Here is a 27,092-nt window from a genome sequence, read left to right as displayed (position 1 = left end):
TTGCTGGCTCTGGCAAGGGCGACCCGTATGTGAAGTGGCAGAAAAACCTGTTCCGCGCCGGAACAGTCTTTCTGATTGCTATGGTGGCCGTGTTTGGCGCTGACCAGTTCGATAACTTCATTGCTATCATCGGTGCATTCTCGTGCACTCCGCTCAGCTTCATCTTCCCGACCGCCCTGCATTACAAAACCTCCACCAGCCAGTGGGTCAAGATCAAGGATGCCACCTTGGGCACCGTTGGCGTTATCATCATGGTGTACGTCACATATATTGGCATTAATAGCTGGGGTGTTGCACCGCCGCCTATCGATCGGTGCGCAGCCAAGCCTTAACACCTTTATAGCCTCCCCTTCCATGCACTAGTATCTGTTTCTCGTAATAGCAATTGTTGGAACTTCAGGGACATTAGGGAAGTGCTTCGGCAGGGAGTACAGGGCCCAGCACCATCTTTGCAAATGTCTACAAAATGCCTCCAGTACCTGAAGACCCCTGCTTTCAGATGAGTAATATTAGTTACTAGAACTGCTTTGCCTGTGATGCGAGCTCGGCTGCTAGTCAGCATTGTTTGCACATTCGCCGTGAGGGCCAAAAGAGCATGAATCATTTCAGGCCATCAAAAACGTTCCAGCAAACGGTTGGACACTTTTGGACTATAAAATCTTATATACAGGTAAAGATAAGTAAAGATATAGATGAGAGAAGAGAAATGGCAGCACTCCAAAAGCTATTACAACGTATAGGATGCTGTTTGGAATATTAGAGCAGCAATAGCAGAAGACGCAAACAATCTATACAAGGGTTTCTGCACATTCATTGGCGACTCTAGGTTTATTCAATAATCATTTACACTTGCTCTTCCGGCTTGGTCTCAGGTTGCTGTTGTTGCTGTTGCTGTGGTTGCTGCTGCTGGTGTTTCTTTTTCCGCCGTTGCTGAATCCAGCGAACAAGAAGCAGTATCAGCATTATAATGATGATGAAACCGATAATTGCTGCGATGGATACAGCGGCGACCTGCCCAAGGTGCGTGTTGTTGATGTGGCCATTTGATGAGGCGTTTTTGTCGTGCCCGTCGTGCTTATCGTGGTCCTCATGGTCGTCACTCATCAGCTAGTGGTAGTTTGTATTTTATACAAATGTGGAACAAACAATAGTGGATGTGCTGGAACCAGGAGCTGGACTGTACAGTTCAGAGGGCGAGGGTATGCTATTTATGCTCTAGCAGGAGTACATAGTCGCAGGAGCGGAGGGTTGTCTTGGCTGCTGCAGATCACCCAAGTCCGCTGCCGGATAAGCCTTAGTCATGGCCATGGCCCTGGGATTCCGCATAGGGTCGTGCCATGAAGTACACAGCTATGAGTGGAACTAGGTCCCATGCCTTGGATGTGCCAAGGAGTCTGCAGACTCCCAAAGAACTTCAGCTTCTGCTGATGTACTGTTGATATCTGTGTAGTCACCAGCAGCACCGTTCTTTTTTATTCCAAGCCATCGCGGACATACATCCCTGCCGCAGCTTGGTTGGGTTGTTGGTTGGGCAGTTTAGACGCCATTGCATTGTCCTGTGATATTTATCGCCCTATTATTAGAGCGGACATCAGCGTTGCCTAGAAGCGAAAAAAAAAAAAAAAAAAAAAAAAAAAAAAAGAAGGCAAACTGGACCGTCTGGACCGGTGATTGGTGTGGCTGTCTGCATCAAGCCGGTCCTAGCTGTGGACAGCCTCTGCATATAAAACGCATGCAGAACGCAGGAGCCATCCAGACTGGCAAGTTGCTTCTTCAGCTCTTCTATTTCCCTCTTGTTACGTTACTCAGTTGATACTTTCCTCTAATCACTAATACATCATGCCCTACCCTACCTACGACTGCGTTTGCTGCGGCGAGAAGTTTGAGTCAAGCAAGGAACTCACAGCCCATTACTATGACGAGTGCGAGGCAATGCCCATTCCCTAATGAGGTCGAAGGGTCGCTGTCCCGAACTGATTTGCTGCTGTGGACGATCATCTGCCAGATGGCAAAGTCAATCGCTCTTTTTCTCATCCCCCTCACTCCCCCGGCCCGTTCACACAGCCAGTGTTCTATTCGTCTCCACACGCCTATTTAGAGCGTGCGATCCTGACAATCGCGCAGCACGAAAGCGGGGGATTCTCATTTTTCACTTTTCTTTTCGCATCCGACTTTGCCGGTTCCCAGGAGCAAAAATTCTAACGACGGTTAATGCATCTCTGTGAGAGCAGGTGACAGGCATGCCGATAGGTACGCCAACCAAGTTTTGCAGCACAATACCTGCTGGACTCGTAAGGCGCTTGCTTCTCTGCTTCTCTGCTTCTCTGCCTCTCTTTATGTCTCTTTTTCAAATATACTTTTACCACTTTCGCAATCTAGACAGACGCCCTCTTGTGCAGTCGCATGTCGGGACCCAGCATAGTGATTAAGGCATCGATAGCTGCAGGTGTTGTCTGCGGGCTACTGTTTTGCACAGCAATATTCTTCTACTTTTACCACATTGAGATTTGGCCCCGGCTGCGGGTTCGTCGGTGGAGGGCGCCAATGGTAGTTCCACTCCGCAAGCACATTGTACGGGTATTCATGGTGGAGGACATTGAGCGGGAATTTCCGGCAACCCAGATTGGAGTGTGCAGGCAGGCAGAGTGTCCCGTATGTCTGGAGAAGATTGGCAGTGAGTGCATGGTGCGGAGGATGCCATGCGAACACATTTTCCATGTGCCTTGCATTGATCCATGGCTGACTACCAACGCAGTGTGCCCAGTATGCCGCTGCGACTTGGTGATGTGCTAGAGGAAGTGCGGCTTTGTACTTTTATAATATTCTTTGTGCAAACCCCGTTGGAAGAGTTAACACAACATGTAATACAGATAGCTATGTCGCTATAATATAGTTTTACAATTTTGTGGTGGTGATGACATGTAGAACAGATTTAGTACGGGTAGTATCAGTAGTAGTTTGTGTTACGACGCGCGGTGCTGGCTGTGGCTGTGGTGGCTGTGGCTGCGACTGTTGCTGCTGCTGTGGATGCTGTGGATGCTGTTGATGTTGCTGATAGCGCTGCTGACTGTGCTGGTACTGGTACTGGCGCTGCTGGTGCTGATACTGCTCGTGATTTGGTGGATTGTTGTAGGACACAGCCTCGCTCACCTGCCCAGTGGTGGCCAAGTAGCCTTGCCCCGCCGGTGTTTGCTCGGCTGCGCTATGCCGGCGATGTGGCTTTCTTCGTCTCTGGTGGTTTCCATCCTCCTGGTGGCCCTGCAGTGTCTCGGAGCCCATCCCCATGGTTTTCTCCTCGTCCATTTTGATCTGGATGACTGAGGCAATGGCGATCCTCGCAATATTGAAGAGTGTGTCGTCAGGGCGAAAGATGCACAACGGTGGACTTTCTCTGCATCAGCTGGTCGGCTTCGGACATGGCGACTCCCAGCACGACATGCTCATGATTGAGGTCCTTTGGTATCTTGTTTGCATGTCCCTGCTTCACAGCTGTCTTCAGCGCCTCCTGCACCTGGGGCTCGGACCGGAGTGCCTGGATTGCTGCTGCACCGCCCAGCATCTGCGCTGTAGCTTTGCTCAGGTCTGCCTGCGGACCAAAAAGTAGGCTGTGGTAGTACTCGGCAGTGCGCTTGTCAATGGCGCAGGACCTGTCAAAGTCGTCCAGCGAAATGGGCCCATTGCTGTCCACAGCCGCGTCACGCGAGGTGGCCTTTTTGAACAGACTGCTTATGATTTTATGCATGGCCAGGGTGCCCTTGTCTGGCTGCGAGTACGGGTGGAATCCGCCGTACATTTGAGGACGGTTGGCACCGATGGCTGTAGCCAGAATGCTTGTCCAGTTCATCCCCCCACCACCGCCAGGCGGGCGTGGGCCTTGTGCCGGGCGCTGGCTGTTGGAAGAGGTAGAGCCTCCAGGGCCCTTGACAAAGTCGTAGGCAGTGTAGATGAACGCGGCGTTTTCGACATGGTTCATCCACGAGGGTTTCTGGTACTGGGCATTATCTCGCTTATTGCGGCTCCGAAGCTTTGTGGTAAGCGAAGGTCCCAATAGTGCCCACAATAGGGACGAGGTCGGCGTAGCTAAGGTGCTCCATCAGCTCCTTTGAGGGCACCGACGAATCCACCTTGCTTCCTGTGCATCGGTGGCCGGGCTACCGGATAGTCAGAGTCAGAGCTATACTCGGAGCTGCCGGAATAGTAGCCGCTGCCCGCGGCGCTGGGGGGTGGGCGACCAGGTCCCATTGGTGGGCGGCCCTGGGGCATCGGTGGGCGGCCCTGGGGCATCGGTGGGCGGCCAAGCCCCATGGGCGGACGACCTGGCCCCATCGGAGGCCGACCCTGGGCCATGGGTGGGGGGCCTGGATTCATTGGTGGCGGGTGGAATGCCGGGCCAGTAGGCGGCCTCAGAATTGGACGCGGATACGTTCCGTAGCGGTTAACCTGCGGCGGACGACCATTGCCTGCGTATTCGCCATACTCGGACCCCTGTGCACTCGACACCGGCCCTCCATCCGGGCCATACCCCTGGTGGTTATTGTATTGGTATTGCTGTGGGGGCGGGCGCTGCGGCGGGCCGGGTCACCGTGATATTGGCCTCCATATGCTGGATATCCGTGCTGCTGCCCCACGGGCGGCAGTGGCGGGGCTGGCGGCGACTGGCTGTGCGGCATAGTGATGGTGCTGCTGCTGGTGGCCGATACCTGGCTCTGGGTCTCGGCGTTCTGCTGCTGCGCATTGCCCATCAAGCCGCTTGCCTCAGAGATGATGTTTGGCACGCTCCCGTTGATAACGTTGACGTTGTTCATTCCCTGGTAGCTGTAGTTGGCCTCATAGGGCGCGGTTGGCTGCATTTTCTGCGCCATGGCGTTGCTGGAGGAAAATAATAGGGAAGCTATAAGAACATAAAGCAACAGTGCGAAAAAGCTTAATATCCTGTAATGAACTAGGATAGTGGGAGAAAAAAAGATATAGTGAAGGGAAAAAGGTTCAAGATGTGCGCCTATTTTTAAGCTGCTTTTTGGGCGGCAGTGGGTCCTGCGAGATGCAGACCTTTTGTACCTTGCGTCCAAAGAGAATCCCTGAATAAAGGAAAGGGGGCAGTGGCAGCGGCCAAGAAAAATTAGGGACAAATTGAATGCGCCCATGTCAGAGGAGGAAAAACAGGGCTGGTGTTTTTGCTGTATGCCCACCACTCATCCACCCTCTCGAAAGCCAATGTGGTCACAAGGCATATGCATGTCATCATGCCATGACCACAATGCTTTCCTTCCGCACTGTCATAAATTCACCTCTTCTTGTCAAAGAAAAGGGCTGACACCTTACTAACCCTGACCACAGTGTGCAACCACTATTCCTTTTCGGTAATCGTTGGTACGTATCAGGATATGTCGAGATGGGAAGCAACAGCAGACGGAGATTGGGGATCTGGGAAGAGGGATACGGTGGTATAAAGCTGCAGAGCACCTTGTTCTGTTTTGACATGTACACACATACTCTCCCGCAGCAACACTAGCCTATTGTTTGAGAAAACAGGTTGTATGCAGATACCCATCGGGTGTCTCTGGTTTTTTGCGTCTCCCAGGCGTGATCTGCGGCTGTTCCAATTCGCTGGCCAGAGCTGTCAAACACTGTGTATTAATACAGCATTCAAGGTTCACCGTGCCAGGCCATTTGAGAATACCAGGTGATAGCTGCAGAGGTTTCGGGAGGGATGGAGATCCAGGATGGGGGGCGTGTACTACAAGGCAGCACGAAGTATTCGCCTAGCATGTATGTAGATTGTGTCGCATTGTAGCGCTTATTGCCCTAGACGCACAGTACCCGGATCCAATAATGCCTACACATTTCCTTCTGCATACTTGGACTGAAATTAGCTGATTTCTGGCAGAGCGCCGATTTTTAATTAATAGGCAGCCCGATACCCTGTGTATCTGTATACCACTCCAAACTGGTGGCAATGAGGTCACATGCTTAATCGGGACATGGGCGGTAAATCCACGATCACTGGATTCCACTCCTCTCTTGCGAACCAGGGTCGCCACGTCACAGCACGGATTTCCTTTCCTGGCCCGATCAGGGGGCGAACCAGGGGGAAGAGTATTCCAGCTTCTCATACATCCCTCTCCACTCCAGCGACGATTTTTTAATAGACCTTTTGTGAAAGCACCTTATTCTTTACTCCACAGCCTGCTTCTGTAATATTTCATAATTGTACACTACACATTCTGCGCATGGAATTAACAGCGTTTATAGCCAGCGGGTGGCTGTCGGTGCTTGGGTTTATATTCGGCGGGTGCTGCTCGAACGTGTTTGCGCTGGAGCACCTTGTGCGGGAGGTGCCGAAGAGCGGCAACCTGATAACGTTTGCGCAATTCCTGTTCATCACGCTGATCGGACTACCGTCGTACGTATACGTGCCAGCTCGGTCGTTCTTGCCGCGACTGCGGGCGCGGCGGGTGCCCTTGCGACGGTGGGCAGTGATGGTGGGGCTGTATTTCTTGGTTTCGGTTCTGAACAACATTGCGCTAGGGTACCGGATCTCGATTCCTTTGCATATTGTGTTCCGGTCGAGCGGGCTGATGGCGAATATGGCGTGCGGGTACATGGTGATGGGCAAGCGGTATCCGGTGAAGCAGGTGGTCGCTGTGCTAATGGTGTCGGTGGGAGTGGTGGTGGCGACATTGGCAAGCGTCACACAGCACGATGCGGAAGGAGCGGATGAGTCGTTGATAGGGATTGCGCTATTGACCATGGGCGTGTTCCTGGCGGCCATGCTGGGGCTGTACCAGGAGACGACGTACAAAAAGTACGGCAAACACTGGCAAGAGGGCCTGTTCTACAACCATGCGCTGGCACTGCCGATGTTTGTGGTTTTTGGGCGCGATATCATGGCACAAGGTGCGAGCGCTGAGCAGGTCGCAGCCGGTCAGCCTGGCGACACTGCCGGGCGTAGGGAGCGGTGTGTCCAGATGTTTCAGTGCCGGGCCTGTGGGTGTCGCTGGTGGCGAATATTCTGTCGCAGCTAGGTGTGCGTGTCGGGGGTGCATAGATTGACGTCGAATGTCGTCGTCGCTGACGCTCAATGTAGTGCTGAATCTGCGCAAGCTGGTGAGCCTGGTGCTGTCGGTTGTGCTGTTCAAGAGTACTGTAAATAGCGGCATGATTGTCCGGCTGCGCGATGGTGTTTGTGGGCACGTTTGCGTACTCGCAAATAAAGCCATTGCCGGCGCATGTGCAGATGGGCGCGGGGAAAAGCGACTCGGGTTCGGAGGTTTCTGTTGTTCCAGGCAAGACGCAGGCGGACGGGTCGGTCCTCAGGCAGGTCAACCGGCGAGGCGCTGGGAAAAAATAAATGTCATATTTTTTTTCGCGAACATGAAGGGAACTTGGCAAAGCTGGGCTAGGGATACTGGTCCTGTGATTGCAAGATCAGCTAATCCGTGAGGAGCCCATATGGTTGGAGGTGCTATTGCAAAGGGTTTATTATTTTGTTTAACGCGCAGGCGGGGCGCGGCGTATAGACACGCTTGTACTTGTTTACCTGTCTCTGGCGTCCACTCTGTTCAGCCTCCCTCCATACGCACATTCTGCACGCAACATTGCATAGTGCACGCACACAAAGGGGAAAATTCAGCGCATTTAACAAGCACAGGCAAACCACACTGGGAACACGTTTTTATTCGCATACAGGTAGGCACCAATTGCCTTGGACAAAACTAAATAAAGCGCGACTTCCGTTATTTAAACATACGCATATCTAGGCCCCCCTACACAGTTCCGCGAGGAGACGCTTCAACCCTTTTGTTTTTCTTGCGAGGGCAGGAATGAGCACACAAGATACAGACGACTTAGAGCGGCCAGAGCAAAGCGCGTCGGGCAGCGCAGGGTCGGAGGACTGCACAAGCGAACTAGGCAGCGACGCATTCACAGACGAGGAGGCAGCGGAAGGCAGCGGGGATGAAGTAGAGAGCGATACGGGCACAGAGGCAGAGGAGGAGACGGAGAGCGAAGGGATAGAGGTGGACGCATTAGCTGAAGCCTCTGAGAGTGCAGAGTCGTCGTCTGAAGAGGGAGAAGAGGAGCAGCCAGCGGTCGTGGTTGATATAGGGGAGATGGAGGGATCTTCAAGCGAGGAGCCTGAATCAGAAGAAGAGTCCGAATCTGAGTCTTCCGAGGAAGAGACCGGGGTCGAGCAACAAGAAACCGAGGAAGCTGAGGAGGAGGTCGAAGAAGAAGCCGAAGAGGAAGTCGAAGAAACCACAGACTCTGGAGAGGAGGAGGAAGAGGAGGAGGAGGATGAATCCAGCGGCGAAGTAGAGGCCACCGAAGAGGTAGGAAGCGAATCTGAAGAGGAAACAGAGTCGTCAGAAGAGGATGCTGTCGTACAGGCGCAAACAGCAGAAGCCATGGAGGTGGAGGAGGACGACCCTGATGATTCAGACGACCAAGAGGCTGAAAGCGAATCGGGAACCTCGGAAGAGGAGGAGGAGGAGGAGGAGGAGGAGGAGGAAGATGAGGGAGAAGAAACGGATGAGATTAGCGTCGAGCCACAGGTGGCCGAAGAGACATCAGACAGCGAGGTCATGGAGGAGGAAGAGGAAGAGGAAGAGGAGGCCAGCGGCTCGGAGACGTCTGGATCAACGTCAGATGGCGAGCAAGAGGCCGAGGCCGAGGCCGAGGAAGAGATCGAGGAGCTTCCACCCTTGGGAGCAATTCCCGAGGATTCGGACGATGCGGAATTCGTCGGGTCGGCTGAGTCATCGGAGGCTGAGTCATCGGAAGCAGAGTCGTCAGAAGCTGAGCGTTCAGGGGCAGAGCTGGGGGAGCGGTTGCGGCACAGCCTGCGCAGCGCCGACCAGCCAAATGTAGACGACCAACCACGCAAGCGGAGGCGAGTGGCACCGGAGCTAATCTCAGCCAGCGACGAGGCGACGGTCAGCGACAGCGCACGGGCGCTGAAGGCAGCGCAAGATCACGTGCCGCGCAAGCGCAAACTGGCAGCCTCGCTGCTGGCACTGACGGCAGGGCTCCCCAATGACAGCGAGACAGCAACACCGGTGCGCGCGCAGAGCCCACCAGCAATACTCGACAAGCCGCGGGAGGAGCGCAGCTATCGGGAGTTCTTTCCTGATTTGGCAGAGGACGCACCGCTGCTAGTGCAGTTCCGACGGGCAGAGTCGTCGGGGCAGTCGTCGGTGGTCAGCACGCCGGTGCCGCAGACGACGGAGCCCAGCAGCCTGACGATCAAGCTGCTGTTCAACGACCCGAACCCGCCGCAGTCGCCGCCGGTCGCATTGGGACGCGGCAAGGGAGCGGGGTCGTTTTCTGGCACGCCGCAGTCGTCGGTGGTGGTGCTGGCGCCGAAGAAGCCGGTGCTGGCGCTGCCGTCGGCGCAGGTGCGGAAGCTGGAAGGACAGGCGGGTCAGTACCGGCCGGCAGAGTTTGAACGGCCGTCAGCGCACTATATCCGCAACGTCGAGCTGACGGAGACGGATCTGGCAGAGATGGTTGAGTACGACCTGGAGGACATTGACCGCGAGTGGCTGCGGCAAGTGAACCGGGAACGAGCCGAGAGCGGAGTCGCGTCAGATGTGTCGGCGAATGTGCTGGAGACGATTGTGGACGGGCTGGAGAAGGAGTGGTTTGACCTGACCAAGGACGCGCAGAAGGCAATCTCGGCGCAGCACCAGGAGCAGCTGCCAGCCGAGGACGCGGCGTGTGCGATCTGCGGCGAGGAGGAGTGCGACAACACAAACGCGATTGTGTTCTGCGACGGCTGCAATCTGGCGGTCCACCAGGACTGCTACGGAGTGCCGTATATCCCCGAGGGCCAGTGGCTGTGCCGACGGTGCATGCTGGCGCCTGACAAGGCCGTCGCGTGCATGTTCTGTCCGCAGCGCGGCGGGGCATTCAAGAAGACCACAGCCAACAAGTGGGCGCACCTGCTGTGTGCGCTGTGGATCCCCGAGGTGGGCATAGCCAACACCGTCTACATGGAGCCGATCGACTCGGTGGACCAGATCCCGCGGTCTCGCTGGCGCCTGTACTGCCACCTGTGCCACCGCAAGCAGGGCGCGTGCATCCAGTGCGCCCACCGGCAGTGCGTGACGGCCTTCCATGCCACGTGCGCGCGCAAGGCCCGGTTCGCCATGATCGTCAAGCAGGATCGGCTCACGGGCGAGCCGGTGTTCCGTGCGTATTGCGAGAAGCACACGCCAGCCAGCCACCGCGCGCAAATCGACCTGGCAGCGCCCCTCAAAGCCATCAGCCAGCGCCGCGCGCTCTCCTCGGCCTCGGCCAGCCTGGCGCGGGCAGCCAACGGCCACAGCTCGCCTGCCACGGCATGGCCGCCCACCAGCACCGAGCTGCTGCGCTCGCCGACAGCGGAAACCACGCGGCAGTTCCAGGCGGCCAGGCGTGGCAGCACCGATGCGTCGCTGCGGCTGACGATGGCGGTGTATAATCCGGACCGCCCGGTGCTGAATGCACATGTGTATGGGCGGGTGCTGCGCAAACTGGCCACTGCGCGGTCGGGGCTTGCGCAGCGGCCGCAGCTGGTGGCGCAGGTGGCGCGGTACTGGGCATTGAAGCGCGCGATGCGGCACGGCGCGCCGCTGCTGAAGCGGCTGCATCTGGAGCCGTGGACAGCGTCGGCTACGCAGCAGCGGGCATTGGAGATGGCCGAGGGCCAGCGCCAGGCGTTTGTGCGGCGGCTGCGCACGGACCTGGAGCGCGTGCGGCTGCTGGTCGAGAGCGTGCGGAGGCGCGAGCGCGAGAAGCTCAAGCGCACGCGCCTGCAGACCGACTATCTGCAGCAGGCGATTGATCCACTGACGCCAATCATGAGGTCGGTCATTGACGAGCTGATTGACAAGCGCGACCCGCGCGGCGTGCTGAGCCGCCCGGTCAGCGCCGACGAGGCCCCCGACTACCTGTCGCTGATCCACCAGCCCATGGATTTCGGCACCATGCGGCAGAAGCTGGACGAGTTCGAGTACCGTGGCATGGACGAGTTTGAGCGCGACCTTTTGCTGGTAGTCAATAACTGCACGACGTACAATAAGCCCGGCACGTACTACTTCCGGCTGGCCGTGCGCGTCAAAAAGCACATTGAGCGGCTGATGGGTGAGGCAAGGCGGCAGATCGAGCGGCTGCCGATCGACCCAAAGACCGGGCGCATGCTGGTTGATATCGACATGGACATTTTTGCCCTCAACAGCCGCGTGCCGGAGCCGCCCAGCCCGCTGCAGGCCGACACAGACAGCAAGGCCCTGGCACCAGCAGAAGCGAGTCCCAAGGAGCCTTCACCTGCAGCCGATAATGGCAGCCAGGCTGTGGTCCAGGCAGACCTGCCAATGACGCGGTCGCGCAGCCGCACGAAGGCCGAAGAAGAAGCAGTGCCGATGACAAATGGGACCAGCAAAGCAGCGCCGACGAACGGACACGCTGACGGCAAACCGCCCAAGAATATGCGCGGATGGGCCTGGGTAGCCGAGCCGGCCGACGATGCTGAAGACGCACGGCGGCTGACTCTGTTCGAGCAGCTGTCGGTGCCGCCGCCCGACATCCGCCGCAGCAGCCGCGCGCGCCGCCAGACGCCCGACTCGGCAGTGCCCGACGACATCAACGTCATCACCACGCGGCTGCGCAAGGACTCGGGCAAGACGCAAAAGCGCCCACACGAATCCTCGCCGCCCGTTGAGATGGCAGCTCCGGCGAAGCGCGCCAAGACTCGCCATGCGCAGGCAATGCAGCAGGACGTCGAGTACCGGCCGGGCACGCTGGTGTGGGCAAAGATGGCGTCGTATCCGTGGTTCCCGGCTGAGATCGTCGACCCCAAAAGCCCCAGGGTTCCTGAGGAAGTCCACAAGGACCGCCATGCCGACAGTGTCGCGCTGGTGTGCTTCTTCGGCGCCAGCCGGTCGTGGAAATGGGTCGCCGGGCAGCACGTGTGCCGGCTGGGCGTCAGCATGGAGGACGACCGCCGGCTGTACAAGGCCAAGCTGTCGCGGTCGGCGGGCATGGCCAAAAACGTGCGTGCTGCGTATGCAGAGGCGTGCCAAAGCGGTGGAATCGAGCCGCTGGCACCATGAGACTTGGGAGAAAAAAATTACTTTAATGCGCTAAAACAAGTGGGATAAGAAGAAAGAGTAATACATGTTCACAGGTCGTTGACGCTCCACACAAACAGGAAGCGGCGGCTGACGGTCCCCTGGCGGCGCTCCTTGGCGGTGCCCATGACCTGGATGACGGTGCTGCCGCCGCTGACATTGCGGTCCTTGGCGACAGCGGTGCCCGGCAGCCCGAGCTCACTGCTGTCGCGCCTGGCCCGCATCTTCTTCTGCGGCGGCGGGCTGGGGATGCGCGGGAACGCGTCGCTGCACAGCGCGGCCGGCAGCGGCAGCCGCTGCGAGCCGCTGGGCTTGCGCACGGTCAGGTTGACCAGGCGCGGGGCGAACGGCGCATTGGTCAGGGTGTTGCCGCCAAACTCGCCGCAGATGCCCGACATCGACACGACCCGGGCCGAGGTCCTCCCGATGCTCTCCAGGAACGCCTGCTTGGCCGACAGAGTCTCCTGCTCCGACAGACCGGGCATGGCCTGGCCATGGACCACCTGCAGGTTTCTGCCTATGCGCCGTAGCTGCTCGGCTGCCAGGCTGAGCTCCTGGTTGCGCCACTGGCGGCGCTGGCGGGCCCGGAACCGCGCAAACTCGGCGCTGGGGACCGTCACATTGCGCAGCTCGTGCAGCCACAGGTCGCGGTCCGGCAGCGACCCCAAAAGAATGTACACACGGCACTGCCAGTCGCAGTACTGCACCAGCGCCGCGTCGTCGTCGTCCAGGTCGTTCACGTTAATGTCCCGCAGCGTCGCCTCCATGGCGTCGGACTGGCGCGGGTGTGCGCTCTGCCTTCTATGCCTGTCGGTCATGGCCAAAGGCGACAGCCGCAGCTCAATGCCCGTCGGCCCCAGATTGACCAGGTCGGTTTCAGGCACCCCGGCGTCATGCAAATGGAACAGCGGGATGGCTGCCACCGGCTCGTGCTCCTTCTCATTGTCGAAGAGCTCGATGCGCGCGCTGCTGAGCACCGCCCAGTACCGCTTCCACGTGGAGATGCGCCCGCTGCGGGTGAACACGCTGACGAACCCGCGCAGCCTGGGCTGCCGGTCGTCATGGTCTGCCTTTTCCCACTGCATCTCGGTCTCTTGCCTGCGGCGCTGCTGCATCATGCGCTCCTCGCTGATGCGCTCCTGCTGCTGCCTGGCCAGCCGCTCCTCGTACGTCTCGTTGACCAGAATTCCGTACTCCAGCAGCACCTGCACCTCGACGTGGTTGCCGCCACGCATCGCCTCCTGCGCCTGGTTGACCGCAGGCAAAGTCAGCGTGGTGCGGCGCTTCTCGCGCCTATCGACGCGGAAGTCCAGGAAGACCTCGCCCAGGGACTGCGGCGTGATCTGCGAGGCATTGGAGAATGTGCGCAGCCGCGGCCGGAACACCGACGCTTCGGTTGCTGTGGTGTTGGCGCGCGCCCGTGGGAAATACCCAGAGAACCGCGAGCTCTCGGGTGCCTGGCTGAAGTCGCTGGTGGAGCTGGTGGGCGAGTACACCGAGTGTCTTTGGATTTCAAGCGGCCGGCCGCTTTCGTCCGTGGCCTCTTCCAGAAGCACGTCGTCCTGCAGGAACGTCGTGCTGGGCGAAAGAGACACCCGCGACTTGTTGCCGGCGTACACCGGGTCATTGGCTATGTGCTTGTTGCGGAACATCTTGGAGAACAGCCCCGAGATGCGCTTCTTGGACCTCACCGTCTGCGTGGTCGCCACGCTGACCTGCGACCCCAGATGCAGCTTACTCATTGTTATCCGCGATATCGTCGGGTGCCGACGCACCGGCGCCACGTGCGTCCCCAGCACCGCCAGGTTGAATGTGAACTGCCGCGATACGTCAAACACAAACGTGTCGTCCATCTTGGCCGCCCACACATTGCCGCCCGTGCACTGTGTCTGCACCGGCGCTATCGCAAACTTCTCGTCGCCCACCTGTGCCACGCACTGCAAGTTCATGGCTACATGGAAAATACCGGTTAGCAGTTACGAACAAAAAAACACACACAACCCTCGCTCAACTGCTTTGGTAACTGCCACTTTTACTTACGCTTGTTTGCTCCCACCTGCCTGACCTCCAATACCTTGACAACAAACATGCCGTCATTGTAGCAGTCGTCACTGCGCTGCAGCCCGCCAAACCCCCCCGTCCCGTGAATGCTCGACCTGCGCATTGTGCGGCGGTTGACCGAGCTCGAGTTTGTCTTGTACGAGCTGGTGGTCGACGGGTTGCGCTCGGCCACAGGCAGCTCCTGCGCCGAGTTGTTGATCCAGTCCATGAGCTCCGGCGCCAGGCTCTTGGTTGTCGTCTTCTGGATATGCACGCGTGGCTTGCTGGCAGACAAATCGCTAATGTACAGGGACTCGTGGCTGGCCTTGGCCCGCAGCTCGCCGCCAGAGGTCTTGTCCACCACCACCCAGCTGTCTACCATAGATGCCATTATTTGAGAAAGAGATTACGAGAAAAGATAAATGCGATGCTGTGGATATAGAAATGTGCTTTTTGCTTTGTGTGGAAACGGGGATGAGGAAATGAAGAAGGTTGAAGGAGGGTGTGGTTTTTTTTTCTCTGGGCGCTTGCGCCCACGAGGATGGCCAGCCAGGCGGTGTTTTAAATAGTCTGAAGGGCGAATAAAAGCACCAAGGGTCCTGTTTTTGGGTCGAACCAACCAGGCTCGGGCAGTAGTAGAGGGAAAAAATTAGGGACACTTTTTTCCTCACTCTTGCTTTGTTGGGGCTCATGGCGAGTGATTGGCGAGAGCAGTGCAAGGCAACCCATGTAAACACCCAGGCCAAAAAGACCAGTCCTTTCTCCATCGGCTTTTGCTCTTATGCACTCGCACTATTCGACTGCCAGACGCGCATGTCATTTCCTCTGCGAACACCTGTATCACAATCGTGAATACGCTTTTTCCTCCCAGTGTGTCCTGTTTTGTGTCTGTTTCAGGACACATGCACATTGTATTTCTGGACGTCTGTAAACATACACCAGCTGGTTCTTCTCACCAACCGACGGCCCATCATAGCGCAGACAAGAAATGCATCTATATTTATTTTTGCCGCTTTCGTTTGTTAATTGCCTCCATCCGAGCGGAGACACTGCGCAAAAAAGATAGCAAGTATCGGTTGTTCCCAGGACAATAGCCAGGCTGCAAGCGGTTCTGCTGATGATGCTCGCCGACAATACCCCGCAAATATGCAGTCGCTACTAAAAATACGTCCCGCAAGCTTGGCCCCCCGTAGTTTCTGCTGATGCCCAGAAAAACTACCAGCGCGATAATAAGCCAAAGTACTATACCAGCAGCGCCTGCCAAATAGCCAGTTCTGATGCCCTTGCGTGCTCCGCACGTATAGTGCCACAAAGGATGCTGCTTTCCCCTCGGGGATTTACAGCCTGCGATGCCTGATGACCTGGATAGTGAGCCGCTGATGACCAAGGGGCAGAACGGGACAGATTTCAAGATTTTGAGTTTTGTGCAGCTGGCAACCACTGTGCAATTCCAAAAACGACACTATCCTCGTCTGCTGATACTTGGAACCGCACTATTGCCCGCCCCTCCCGTCTTTTCCCCCACCACCGCTCGCGCTCTATTTTGCGTGCTCGCACCTTATTGCATGAATTAGAATTCGCCGATTTTATTTTAACCAAAACCGAGATCCTTTGGAGACGACAACAGGGTGTTGGGCGGACCCAGAGATCCGTTTCCGAATTGGTGGACCCCCCGCAAGCTTGCTCGGATCTCCTCAATATCTGCTTTACTGCTTGATGGTGATGCCCTTGCGCAGCGACTCCTTGTACTTCTCGATCGAGCCCTCAAACTTGGTAATCTGCTTGTTCTCGCACAGCCACAGCTCCTTGGCCACCTGGCTGATGAGCCGGAAGTCGTGCGACACCAGCACAACGCCGCCGCTGAAGTGGTTGATCGCATCCGCCAGCCCATCAATGGCCTCGGGCGCCAGACCGTTGGTCGGCTCGTCAAACAGAATAATGCCCGGCGCCTGCTGCGCAATCTCGGCAAACACCAGCCGGCTCTTCAGCCCATCCGACAGCGTGCTGATCGGGCTGGTCTGGTGGCTACCCGACAGACCGAACCGCCCCAGGTTCTGCCGCCAGAAGTCTATGTCCTGCGAGATCTTCGGGAACTTGTCGCGCAGATAATCGATCGGCGACTTGTCCTGGTCCAGCTGGTCGTTCGAGTGCTGGCTGTACTTGGCCAGCTTCAGCTGCGTGTGCCGCTGCACACGGCCCTCGGTCGCGTCCAGCTCGCCCGTCATCAGCTTCAGCAGCGTACTCTTGCCGGTTCCGTTCGGGCCGATCAGCGCAATCCGCGAGTCCATGTCCACTGCCGCGTCAACCTCCCAGTACAGCGCATTGTCGGGGTTGCCGTCGTACGAGAACGTCACGTCGTCGAAGCTCAGCACAGGAGGCGGCAGCTTGGGCGTGTCCGGGAACCGGAACACGTACTTGCGGTCAGCCTCCACCTTCTCAATCAGACCCGCCGCCTCCATCTTGTCAATGATCTTCTGCTTCGACTTGGCCTGCCGCACAAGGTTCGCGTACGTACCCGCCGACGCAATGAACTTTTTGATGTGCTCAATCTCCGCCTGCTGCTTCTCGTACGCCTTCATCTGGTTGACCTCGTTTTCGGCCTTGGTCCGCACGAACGTGTCGTAGTTACCACCATAGTACACCAACCGCCGCTTCGGCGTCAGGTGGATGATGTGCGTGCACACGTTGTTGAGGAAGTCCTGCGAGTGCGACACAATCAGCAGAATCCGGTTGTACGTCTTCATGTACTCCTCAAGGTACACCACCGACTGCAGATCAAGATGGTTCGTCGGGTCGTCCATCAGCAGCACCGTCGGCTTCTTGAACAGGCATTTGGCCAGCGCCACACGCATACGCCAGCCTCCAGACAGACTCTTGGTCGGCATCCTCATGCGCTCCTTATCGAATCCCAGTCCATGCAGCAGCTCGGCCGCGCGCGGCTCAAACGTGCTTGCATCCAGCTGATCAATACGCTCGTAGATATCGTCAATCAGAGGGTTGTCCGCGCCCTCCTCAGACGCTAGCAGATCCTCCAGCTCGTGCTCGAGACGGATCAGCTCGTCCTGCGCCGTCTTGACAACATACTCGAGCGACGAGAGCTCCGTGGGCTCCGCCTCTTCGCTCAGCAGATACGTGTCCATGTGCGGCGGCAGCTCAATGTCACCCTCGGCAATTGACCGCAGGAATGTCGTCTTACCACTGCCGTTGTCGCCAAGCAGACCGTACCGGTTGCCAAAGTTGAGCTCCACCGACGCATTCTCAATCAGCATGCGTCCGTGGAACGACAGCGTGTATGAGTCAATCTGGATGTCGCGCGACAGCGGCGCCGATGTCAGAACTCCGGTCGCGGACCGATCAACCACCAGCTTCAGCTGGCTCATCGTCTTGGCCAGACCCTTGCCACCCTCAGTGCCCGTCGGCGTCGCCGTTCCGGGTGTGGCGGTGCCGGGCGTGCTGGCTCCGGAGGCCTCACCGGCATTGCCGGCATTACCAGCATTGCCAGACTTGGCCGCTGCCTTGGCCGCCTTCGCTGCGAGACGCTTCTGCTTGGATGCGGAAACTGCCATGGTCGTTTATGTTATGAAAGAAAGTACTAGCGTAAACGGTATATGCCCGGTGTATTCTATATGTTTGCTTTTCGGCTTTGTTCCTCCCTCTAATAGAGTCCTGAAAAAGTATGAGGAAAATAGGTGTCGAGTACTGCTGAAAAGAGAAGAAAAGCTTCAATCTGCTCGCCCTTCTCGCTGCTACGCTCTTGATTTTTTGGTGCTCTCTTGAGGCAAATAAAAATTTTTTACTGGTATCCAACTGAGCAAAAAAATAAAAAATTTTCCCCAAAGCTGTTGGGGCACCAGAGGTCACCGGTCCCCATTGGCCAGCCAGGCTCTTTTCTTCCCTTCCTCCCCAAAAAAAAAAAGATAGCAGTGTGATGTCCAGCTGACGTCAATGCTCTGAGGAAAAGGCTAGGCCGCAGTTGGAATTCGCTCGTACGCCGCTTGTGCTGTGCGCTTGCTTCACCAGATGGGGGAGGCGCCGTGCATGTGCGTTCCCGTGGCCACACCAAATGCCGCGTCTGCTGGGCAGCGTTAGCTTAGATATGCTTGTTTGAAATACCTGTGGTAGGTGTGTATTAACATCGCTCGGCTGCTTCTGGGAAAGCAACTGCTTATCAGGATGCGTGGCTTAATATACGGCGATACTGTCGACAGCGATCAGAAAAGCAGTCACTCGACCAGGATCTGAGATAAATGATCCCACGCTCTACACAGGTTTCATGATGTTGCTGTGGGGAAGCTATCCTACAAAATGGTCGGCATGTATCTGAGTATAAATCTGGCCACAAACTAATGATGTTGGAGTACAGCTATACTAGAGTGCATCCACACATTCGCCGAAGCAGATTCAGATAATAAAAGCAGTACACCAAGTGATTTCAAGTCATGGATGCTCCATCGTAGACTCACAAACCGTGCAATGAGATGCTATCCGTAATTGGGACGTCTAACCTTTCATTTGGAGATATCATCTAAGAGCAACGATAGCGAAGGTCAGCGGAGAAAGCAACGAACTCTAAGGTGACCAATGTCGTATAGAGTTAAATATGTTTTATTTTTTGAGGTTCTCAGAATCTGGGATCTAATCTGGTTTGATCTCCGATGGTTCTGGGGCTTTAGCTCATCTGGGAGAGCGTATGACTGAAGTTCATAAGGCACCGTGTTCGATCCACGGAAGCCCCACTACGGATCTATTTTTGCTCGCCAGATCGCCATACTCTTTTGGATCGTCCTAGTGCTCGGCACCCTGGTTTGCGCCAACCGGTGGTGTTCGTCCATGCCACCTTTGCTTTTTGCTCAGTCGGTTGTGCATGCATATTGTTGTCATTCGGGCAACCCCACGCCATGTCCCTCAGAGGATCAAGAGCCAGCAATCGTATTGGTTGCCTCTTGCCGCTTCGGGCACTGGCTGTACATATTCATATGCATTAGCTCGCTGTCGCTTGTCCGATAAGATATTTTGGCAAGCCATTCGTCTACTGGATACTGAATCTATGCACAGGTAAGCAGACAAGACCAGTCGAATATCTGCCTTTGCTGCAAGTGTTTTCAAGTGAAAAACATAGGGAATGGGGAATGGGGAATAGGGAACCGCACTGGGTGTTTGATGATGGCTCTGTCATTTAGCAACAAGCCGCTGTGATATTTATACCTGATGAGCAGGGCCTAGTAGAGCCATTTTTCTGGATAATAAAACACACAGATCCCAATATCTGGACAATACCACAACGAAATGTCGAAATTGATTGAAAGCCATTGCCGCCAAACACCTTACTTCTAAGCAAAGCCTTCCTTCTACTGCTTGTGCACATGGCACATAACGATGCATTTAAGAAATGGACGGTGTGGTTAACAAAGTAGTTGCAAGGTTGGAAAGCGATGGTTATAAATGGGCGTTGAAAAACTGATGGAGGCGGAATGGAGGGGACATTTACATATGCACATGTTCACCGCTAGCACCCATCAGGAACACTGCTGTCATCGGTATGCCTGCCCCATCCACCACCCGGTGCATTGACACCAAGTCCGCGCTTGGCAAATGCACCCCAGATCTCGCACCTGTTCTTGCCACCAGTCAGATTCTGCTCGGCCTGGATTATGGCATTGCGTGCATCGATAAACGTTGGGTTGCACGGCTGCAGCTTCATCCCGTCAAGCAGGATCTGGAGCATGATGGAGTTGCCCTTGGTCAGGTCGTGGGCAAAGATGTCATCGGCAAAGCCATTCTTGTCAATCAGCGCCCACATCACTTCATACAGAATTTCAGCCCACACCTCGCCGATGGCATGCACTTCCTGGTAGTCCATGCGGTCGAGGTAGCTGTATGTTGATGGGTTGGTGTCCATGCTGGTCGAGTACGGATAGTTGCGAATCCCCTTGGTGTACACATAGTGGCCCAGCACAAGGTCAGTGTCATGTGTATCAGTGCTCTTGAGGCGCAGGATAGTCGACACTGCATCGCTCCACCCCTCGCCCATGCCACCCGACTCGCCATCATTCAGGCAGTCGGTATTGGCGGGCCCGCCTGTCAGCCGGTTCGAGATTCCATGGGTGAACTCGTGTGCCACAATGTCCTGCTCAAAGTCGCCGTCGCGGTTTGGCATAGTCTGGGTCCATGTATACATACGCATGCGCGGACGCTGGCCATCAGGAGGCGTGGCAAAGTTGGCATTGTTGGTGCCAGAGCCGTCCTGGGCATTGGCAATGATGCCATCCCCGCCAACCCCTCTGCCGCTAAAGTTCTCATCCTGGAAGTTGCCTGCAGCCTCATCAAAGCCGTAGATGTAGGACAGATCGTGCATGATGTTGTTGGTATAGAACAGCTGCACAATAGCTGCGTCAATGTACGACTCTGGTGGCTGCGACAAGTTGAGGGGAAAATCGAACACATTGCCGGGGCCAGCTTTCGGGCGGTGGTTTGTCTGCCACGTCGAGCCACCGGTTGGGTTGGACTGTGCCCAGACATTGTTGCCGTAGGTCGAGCCCTTGGTGACCCAGCCCTTTGGACTGGCATCCTTGCTTGCCGGGTCAGCAACCAGTGTGTGCTTGCCATCTTCAGGAGACAGCACATCCTTGGCATAGACATTGTATGATTCAGACTGCGAGTACCAGTCGTAGAGGGCGAGCACATTGTGCGAAGAAGTGTCGATGCTTGCAGTCCACCAGTGGTCCTGCTGCTCGGCATTGACACGCCAGACGCTGGATACTGAGCCGTCAGCATTCTGCAAGAGAGCAGAGGTAATACGGGCAGTTCCATCGATGGCAAAGTGTGCAGGCAAGTTCGTGACAGTGAGCCCAGACGGTGAGTCAAAGCTGGTTGCTGCCATGCCACCAAGGTCAGTGTCGGCAAGTGGTGCTTGGATGTGGTTGGCCAAAGCAAGAAGGGCCGCTCTGGCAGAGTCTGTTGAGAGAGCAGCTGATGAAAAGTCGGCATTGTTGCTAGCCAGAGGCTCAGGAGTAAATGAATGGCCAGACGAAATGACACGTCCATTCTTGTCAATGTTGACGTTTGCTACGGCATTGGTGACATGCAGGCCACCGTGGGTCTGGACCATGTAGACATGTGTTAGCCCTGTAGCAGTGTCGGTGTATGCATCGGTGATGTGGATGCTGTCCAGTTGGATGCCATGCTTCTGGTGCAGATAAGTGGCAGCAATCGACATGCTCTGCAGCAGCAAGGGGTCGCTGTGGGCAAGCGACGAGGAAAAGGTGGTAGGGCTTGCAATGGGGTTCAGAGACAGAGGAGTCTCGTAGACAGTGAATGGCTGTCTGTGGCTGAGAGCAGGGCTGAACGGCTTGGCTGGTGTGGAGAGCTGTCGCTGCTGTGGCTGGGAGATAAGCGCACAGGACAGAGCAGCAAAGTAAATGGTAGATACGAGTGGTTGGAGCATGGTTGGAGCATGGTTGGAGTGGAGAACGAGATGAGGCAGGCGCTTCGTTCCAGGTGGGTTGGAGCGCAATAAATACGCAGCTGGCAGCACAAGCAGCAGCTTTTACATAAGGCGTCGGGGGGGGCTGGGGACAGTGGCTTGCGGTGTGGTGGTGGGAAGCGTGACCTGGTCGGCTTAGGAATCGCCGGCGGTCCGCCAAAAGCAGCAGCAAAAACATGTGCAGCGCGTGACTTGGTCAGCGCTCGGGGAGTGAGGATTGCCGAGGCCGGGGTGGGGCGGCAAAAGGAATGGGCAAAAGAATCGTCAGCGACAGGATTTGAACCTGTGCGGGCAGAGCCCAACAGATTTCGAGTCTGTCTCCTTAACCACTCGGACACACTGACGCTTATCCGGATCGAGCCGAAGCTCTGAACCAATCAACTGCTGAAATTAGTAGAAAATAATGTATACATAAGGAGATCGAACAGTGGAGCAGTACGCTTGACACTCCATTCTTGCACTCTGCCGCTAATATAACCCAGAACCTCCCGCTTCATGGATATTACACACCAACAAATATACACATGCAAAAATTAACGCCAGCTGTCATGTTCCATAGTGCTATTGATATAATGCCACTGAGCGAAAGCAAGAACATACCAGTTTTCAATACCGCTTTTCGCAACCTATGCCATTTGTGCCTATGCATATTGGAGGGAATCGTTATCCGGTACCTCGCCACATCTAAAACAGCTCCAAAGAATTTTCTGTGCCAGTGTGCTAGTCTCAGAGTGCGAATGCTGCCATGCCAAGAAATCAAAACAACAGCTGCCACTGTTGACACGCTGCTGATACTAATAGATTTTGCCAGCATGGTGTGTTTAATCCAGAAAAGTAAAGTAGACAGGCAAACGGATGAGGCAGCAGCCAGCGTCTGTAGTAGACATGGCAGCTGCATTGTCAGTCAAACCAGACAGAGAAGCAGATTTCATTCCTGCTCCCAAGGAACTCAGCCTAACCACCCATTTTACACTATCTGTCCATGTTTCTATAATAAATTAGCTCGATTAGTGCGCAGTTCGGGTCTCTATTTCTGCTGCTCTCGCTTTACGCTTAATAATGGAATTCTCAGGCACTTTGGCTGCGTTGCGTGAGGATCTCGCAGCATGCTGTCAGAAGCAGCCAGGCGAGGTGCCGTGGCCGTGGATCGCAACGAAAGTAGCATCGCTGTTGACAGCACATGGAAATATGACGCGGACGGTTCTGTTAACTGAGCTTGAAGCGTCATGGCACTCGCTAATAGCCAAGGAATCTGCGGATGGTGAGATATTCCGGACAGTTGATCCATTCCTAGGACGCTCCATTCCGCCACCGCTATCAACTCGTTTCCACCTGAAGGTTTTGCAGACACACAAGCTTCCAGGCACAGATATCTGGCTATGGAGCGTCTGCGGTGGACCGAGCTCAGGCAGTGAGCGGCGGTTGCGCACGGCAGACAAGCACATGGATATGTTTGTCCACGAGCGACACTGCCCGATGATTGGCTCCAAGGAGTTTGCTGGGTTTTTTGACCAGCGGTGCATCTACGCAACAAACCTCAAGGCAGCAGATCGCGGGTGCGGGTCAGGCAGACCATTGCTAACACTTTTGCCTGACTGTGCACTCGTATTTGAGGTCAAAGTCGGGGCATCCAACAGTGCACTGCAGGACACCGCACCTACTGACGAGCTCTTCTTGCGAGACATATTTGGCGTTGCCTTTAGCCGAGAAAGGTTTGTATATGCACGCGACCCAATATTCGATGCGAACCAGGTGTGGGGGAAGATCGAGCGCATTGAGCGTACCAAAGAGGAATTCGAAGACGGCCGGCCAGTCTCGTATGCCACCGTCAGCTGTCTGATCGAGCATGCAGAAGCACCATACCTGGTATCCATCCGATTTTACGATGCAGATATACCGCTGGTGCGGCTTTTCCATGATGATGACTACATTGGCTTGCTCTGCGCCGAGCAGGCCTCAGATACGGAGTTTGTCTATGGACCGCAGACAATTGCCTTCATCATGCGCGGCACACGCGCCTCATACAACGAGACATCACAAACAAGCGTTGCGTACAATGACCTTGGGTTCTTTGACTATCGGCGATACGCACACCAGATCTCGATTGGCCAGCTTGTGCCCGAGATCATCAACCTGACGATGATGGCGCGAGTCGTCGCAGTCTCTGAAAATTATCCGACCCAGGTAGAGAACGGCTCAACTTTGGACCGCTATGTTCTGCGCATCGGCGATGGAACAGGAGTATGCGATGCCACAGTTTGGGGTGAGCTTGGAAGAACCGCTGCCCGAGCTATGCCTGGCCAACTGGTGGTGCTGCACAACTTTGAGACCCACGAGGACGAGAGCCCGAATCCACTCAACGACAGCAGAGTCATTATTAATGGGAGCCTTGCAATCCATGCACAGATATTCAATATCTCGCAGATGCCTGGAATGCTAAGCTGCTCTGAGCTGCGGGGATATTCGTTCCTGGCTGACATTGCAGGTGAGGCCAATTGCTATGTGCGTGCAACGGTGACTGGGATACATAGTGCTGGCGATTTTGTCAAGGACTCGCGGGACCAAGTAGGGATAACAAGGTTTGCCCACAGAAAGTGCAGGCGAACTGTTGTTCCCTCTGCGCGTCTAGACGGCACTGTGCTGGAATCACTCAAGAGCGACTACGGGTTTAGCTGCCGGCGCTGCAAAATCAAAGAGGTCCCAGACATTGATGTTGTGTGGGAGTTTGCGCTTACAGCAGAAATCGATGACGGGACTGACTGTTGTACTGCAGATGTCTCGCCGGAAGCTGCAGCAACAATCCTGGGGATATCACCATCGCAGTTCCTGTCACTGTCCGCCGAGCACAAGCAGCACCAACAACTGAAGAGTCCCTTAGGACTGGAGTTTGTCATTTCGCTGACATCGTTTATCGACGGCGGTGGTGATAGTGGCCCTTTGTTGCGCATTGAAGCAGCATGTCCGATAGATAGGGTAGGGGTATCGGGGATACATGTGTGATATGGTTTGTGGTTTCTAAGCGAATCGTCCTTTTACGGATATCCACCAGAGAGATTGCCACTTTTCACCTTGATCTGCATTACGGCTGACAAATACAGGCTCGACATACGTGGCATTTATGGGTATGATTGGCACTCTTTCACACTGTGCATGTGAGGAGAGTGGTTTTTTACAGCCTCCTCTCTTATGGCTGTCCAATTTGTAAGCATGACAGCAGGAGCCCCTTTGGCCTTTCCTTTACATCATTTTTGAGAGCTAACCTCTTGATACAAACTATCCGTGCTTACAAACATTTTCATGCTGTAAACATTACTGTCTCTTGCAAGCTGCATTGTGCAAAAAGTAGTCCGAACTCCGCAGAATGCCAACCAACGCCACCTAGTGACAGCCATCCAAAAACATATAAATTGCAACGCATACCAATCTAGCACCTTCACTTTCACTACTTGCCATACTACTTTTCGTTGACAACCCACACTCAAACACCCACAAAGCAACCATGTCTACCTATGTTCTTCGTTACTTCCCTCTCAAGGCTCGCGCCGAGACTTGCCGTGCCCTGCTGAGCTACAACGATTCCGAGCACAGCGATGAGGCCCCTGTCTGGCCCCAGGATAAAGTCAACCAGCCGGTTGGCCAGCTCCCCGTCCTGATCGAGACTGATGAGTCTGGAAACGTTTTTGAGCTTAGCGAGTCTCTGGCAATTGAGCGCTACCTGGCAGCCAAGCACGGCTTGCTTGTCAACGGCACCCCTCAAGACAGTGCCCGCCAAGATGAGCTACGCCATCAGCTCGTTGATATTTTCAACTATGCCCCAAGACACCGCTTTACTGTTGAGGAGGCTCGCCCGTCTATCAAGGAACGGTTTGAAACCCAGGTCCAGTTCTTCATCAAATACCACGAGAACCATCTCAAGAACAACGGCTCCAACGGCCACTATTTTGGCAACGAAATCACATACATGGATGTAGCTCTCGTTGCAACCTTGCGCTCGATTAACGACTTTGGAAACCAGTGCCTGTCAGGCATGTCGGACTTTTTCACTCCGGAAAAGGCACCCCTGATCAACAAGGTTGTTGAGGTTGTCAGTGCTGACCCGAAGATGGCAAAGTACCTTAGCAAGTAAAATCTTTCTTGGATAGCCATTGCCTATAATAATAACCGTCGAACCATCTGATTGGTGATATGGAGAAGTAAGACGACACATCCATTGCCTCTGGAGACATGGACAAATAGTAAAAGTGAACTGGGGCAAAAAGACACCGCTCTCGGATAGGCTCGAACTATCAACCTCCTGATTAACAGTCAGACGCGCTAACCAGTTGCGCCACGAAAGCAGATACAGTACCAACACTGTTTTCTGCCGGCATCCAAAAATAATGTATATATCATAATGGTGTGACCTCGTGTCAGGCATTCCATGGACCAGCGGCAGACCCGTGAGCACATCATGGTAATCACCCACTGATGTGAGAGATCGTCGAAGCTGTCCTTTTGCGATATTTCCGCATACCAAGATCGAGGTAGGCGCCGATAAAAATAGGAGTAAGGACCGGTGCCCCAGAAAGCTGAGGTTTAGTCCTTATTGTTGTACTCTTATATGGGTCCTGCGATGGCATCAATCACTGTTGAACATACAATGATCTGACTCAGATTCCGATTATTTATAGGTCATATGACAGTAGCTCTTGGATTCGATAGTATTTTTCGGTAGGGTTTTAGTGTATCTAAATTGTTCACCATCGACGGAACGGAGCAGATTTAGTACAAACCAAAGAATACTCAACTCGTATATGTGCACTCGGCACTCGTCAAAACAAGCAGCCCCCCGTATTTCTTCATACTCCTCTACACTCTCTGTGTGTCGACTACTTCATCAAACCCCTATTTTATTCCTATAAGCAACCATTATTAAAGATGGCAGAACAATTCAAAAATAATGTATATATGTCTACATGCTATTCATATAGGCAGTAGAATCCACCAAATAGCTGCGCAAAACAGTAGGTCATAAATCAGCATAACCAAGCTGAAGATACAAAGATTCAGTTACAAAATTGAGCGAAAAAGAAATGTCGACCACGCCAGGACTCGAACCTGGAATCGCTTGATCCGTAGTCAAGCGCCTTATCCATTGGGCCACGCGGCCACCGACATACTCAGATTCTGATTTCCTGAAATTACGAATGTATATAAATTAGATGTTTTGGTGTACATGGCGAAGCATACTATGCCTGCCTATTCATACTTTCCACTGTATCCCATGTACACCTTCAACATGATATTCAGCTGTTTGAGTCACTGCAAAAGTTATTGAGGAATTTTTGTCACTGATTGGCATTGCGTTCTTATGGCTAAGGACCTAGTCATTTATACGCAGCATCTCGAGTAGTCTGGCAGCTTCCAAGTAAGCTAGGTAATCGTCATCCTCGGAGTCGTAGTATTCATCAGACTCATAG

The 27,092-nt window shown here is 54.8% G+C and overlaps 1 protein-coding gene and 4 non-coding genes across 5 annotated transcripts; 1 reads left to right on the top strand and 4 right to left on the bottom strand.

Moving 5' to 3' along the window:
• The first annotated feature begins 18,813 nt into the window (after positions 1 to 18,813).
• DL89DRAFT_t222 lies at positions 18,814 to 18,886 on the top strand. Its single transcript has one exon. It is a non-coding gene; the product is annotated as a tRNA-Phe (tRNA).
• A 605-nt stretch (positions 18,887 to 19,491) lies between these two features.
• Positions 19,492 to 21,613, bottom strand: DL89DRAFT_272468 (uncharacterized protein). Its single transcript, XM_040888987.1, has one exon. It carries the CDS (start codon positions 21,592 to 21,594, stop codon positions 19,657 to 19,659), a length of 1,938 nt encoding a protein of 645 aa, XP_040739237.1. The 5' UTR covers positions 21,595 to 21,613; the 3' UTR covers positions 19,492 to 19,656.
• Positions 21,614 to 21,895: 282 nt separating this feature from the next.
• On the bottom strand, positions 21,896 to 21,977 carry DL89DRAFT_t221. Its single transcript has one exon. It is a non-coding gene; the product is annotated as a tRNA-Ser (tRNA).
• A 3,919-nt stretch (positions 21,978 to 25,896) lies between these two features.
• DL89DRAFT_t220 lies at positions 25,897 to 25,970 on the bottom strand. Its single transcript has one exon. It is a non-coding gene; the product is annotated as a tRNA-Asn (tRNA).
• Positions 25,971 to 26,709: 739 nt separating this feature from the next.
• DL89DRAFT_t219 lies at positions 26,710 to 26,782 on the bottom strand. The gene has a single exon. It is a non-coding gene; the product is annotated as a tRNA-Arg (tRNA).
• Positions 26,783 to 27,092: the final 310 nt, after the last annotated feature.

Source organism: Linderina pennispora, assembly GCF_002104995.1.
Source record: "Linderina pennispora strain ATCC 12442 chromosome Unknown DL89scaffold_102, whole genome shotgun sequence".
NCBI classification, from domain to species: Eukaryota; Fungi; Kickxellomycota; class Kickxellomycetes; order Kickxellales; family Kickxellaceae; genus Linderina; species Linderina pennispora.
This window is presented reverse-complemented; position numbering and strand designations above follow the sequence as displayed.

Coding starts and splice junctions, on each gene's coding strand:
- DL89DRAFT_272468 (XM_040888987.1), bottom strand. CDS start 21,594: ATGCTCCAACCACTCGTATCTACCATTTACTTTGCTGCTCTGTCCTGT.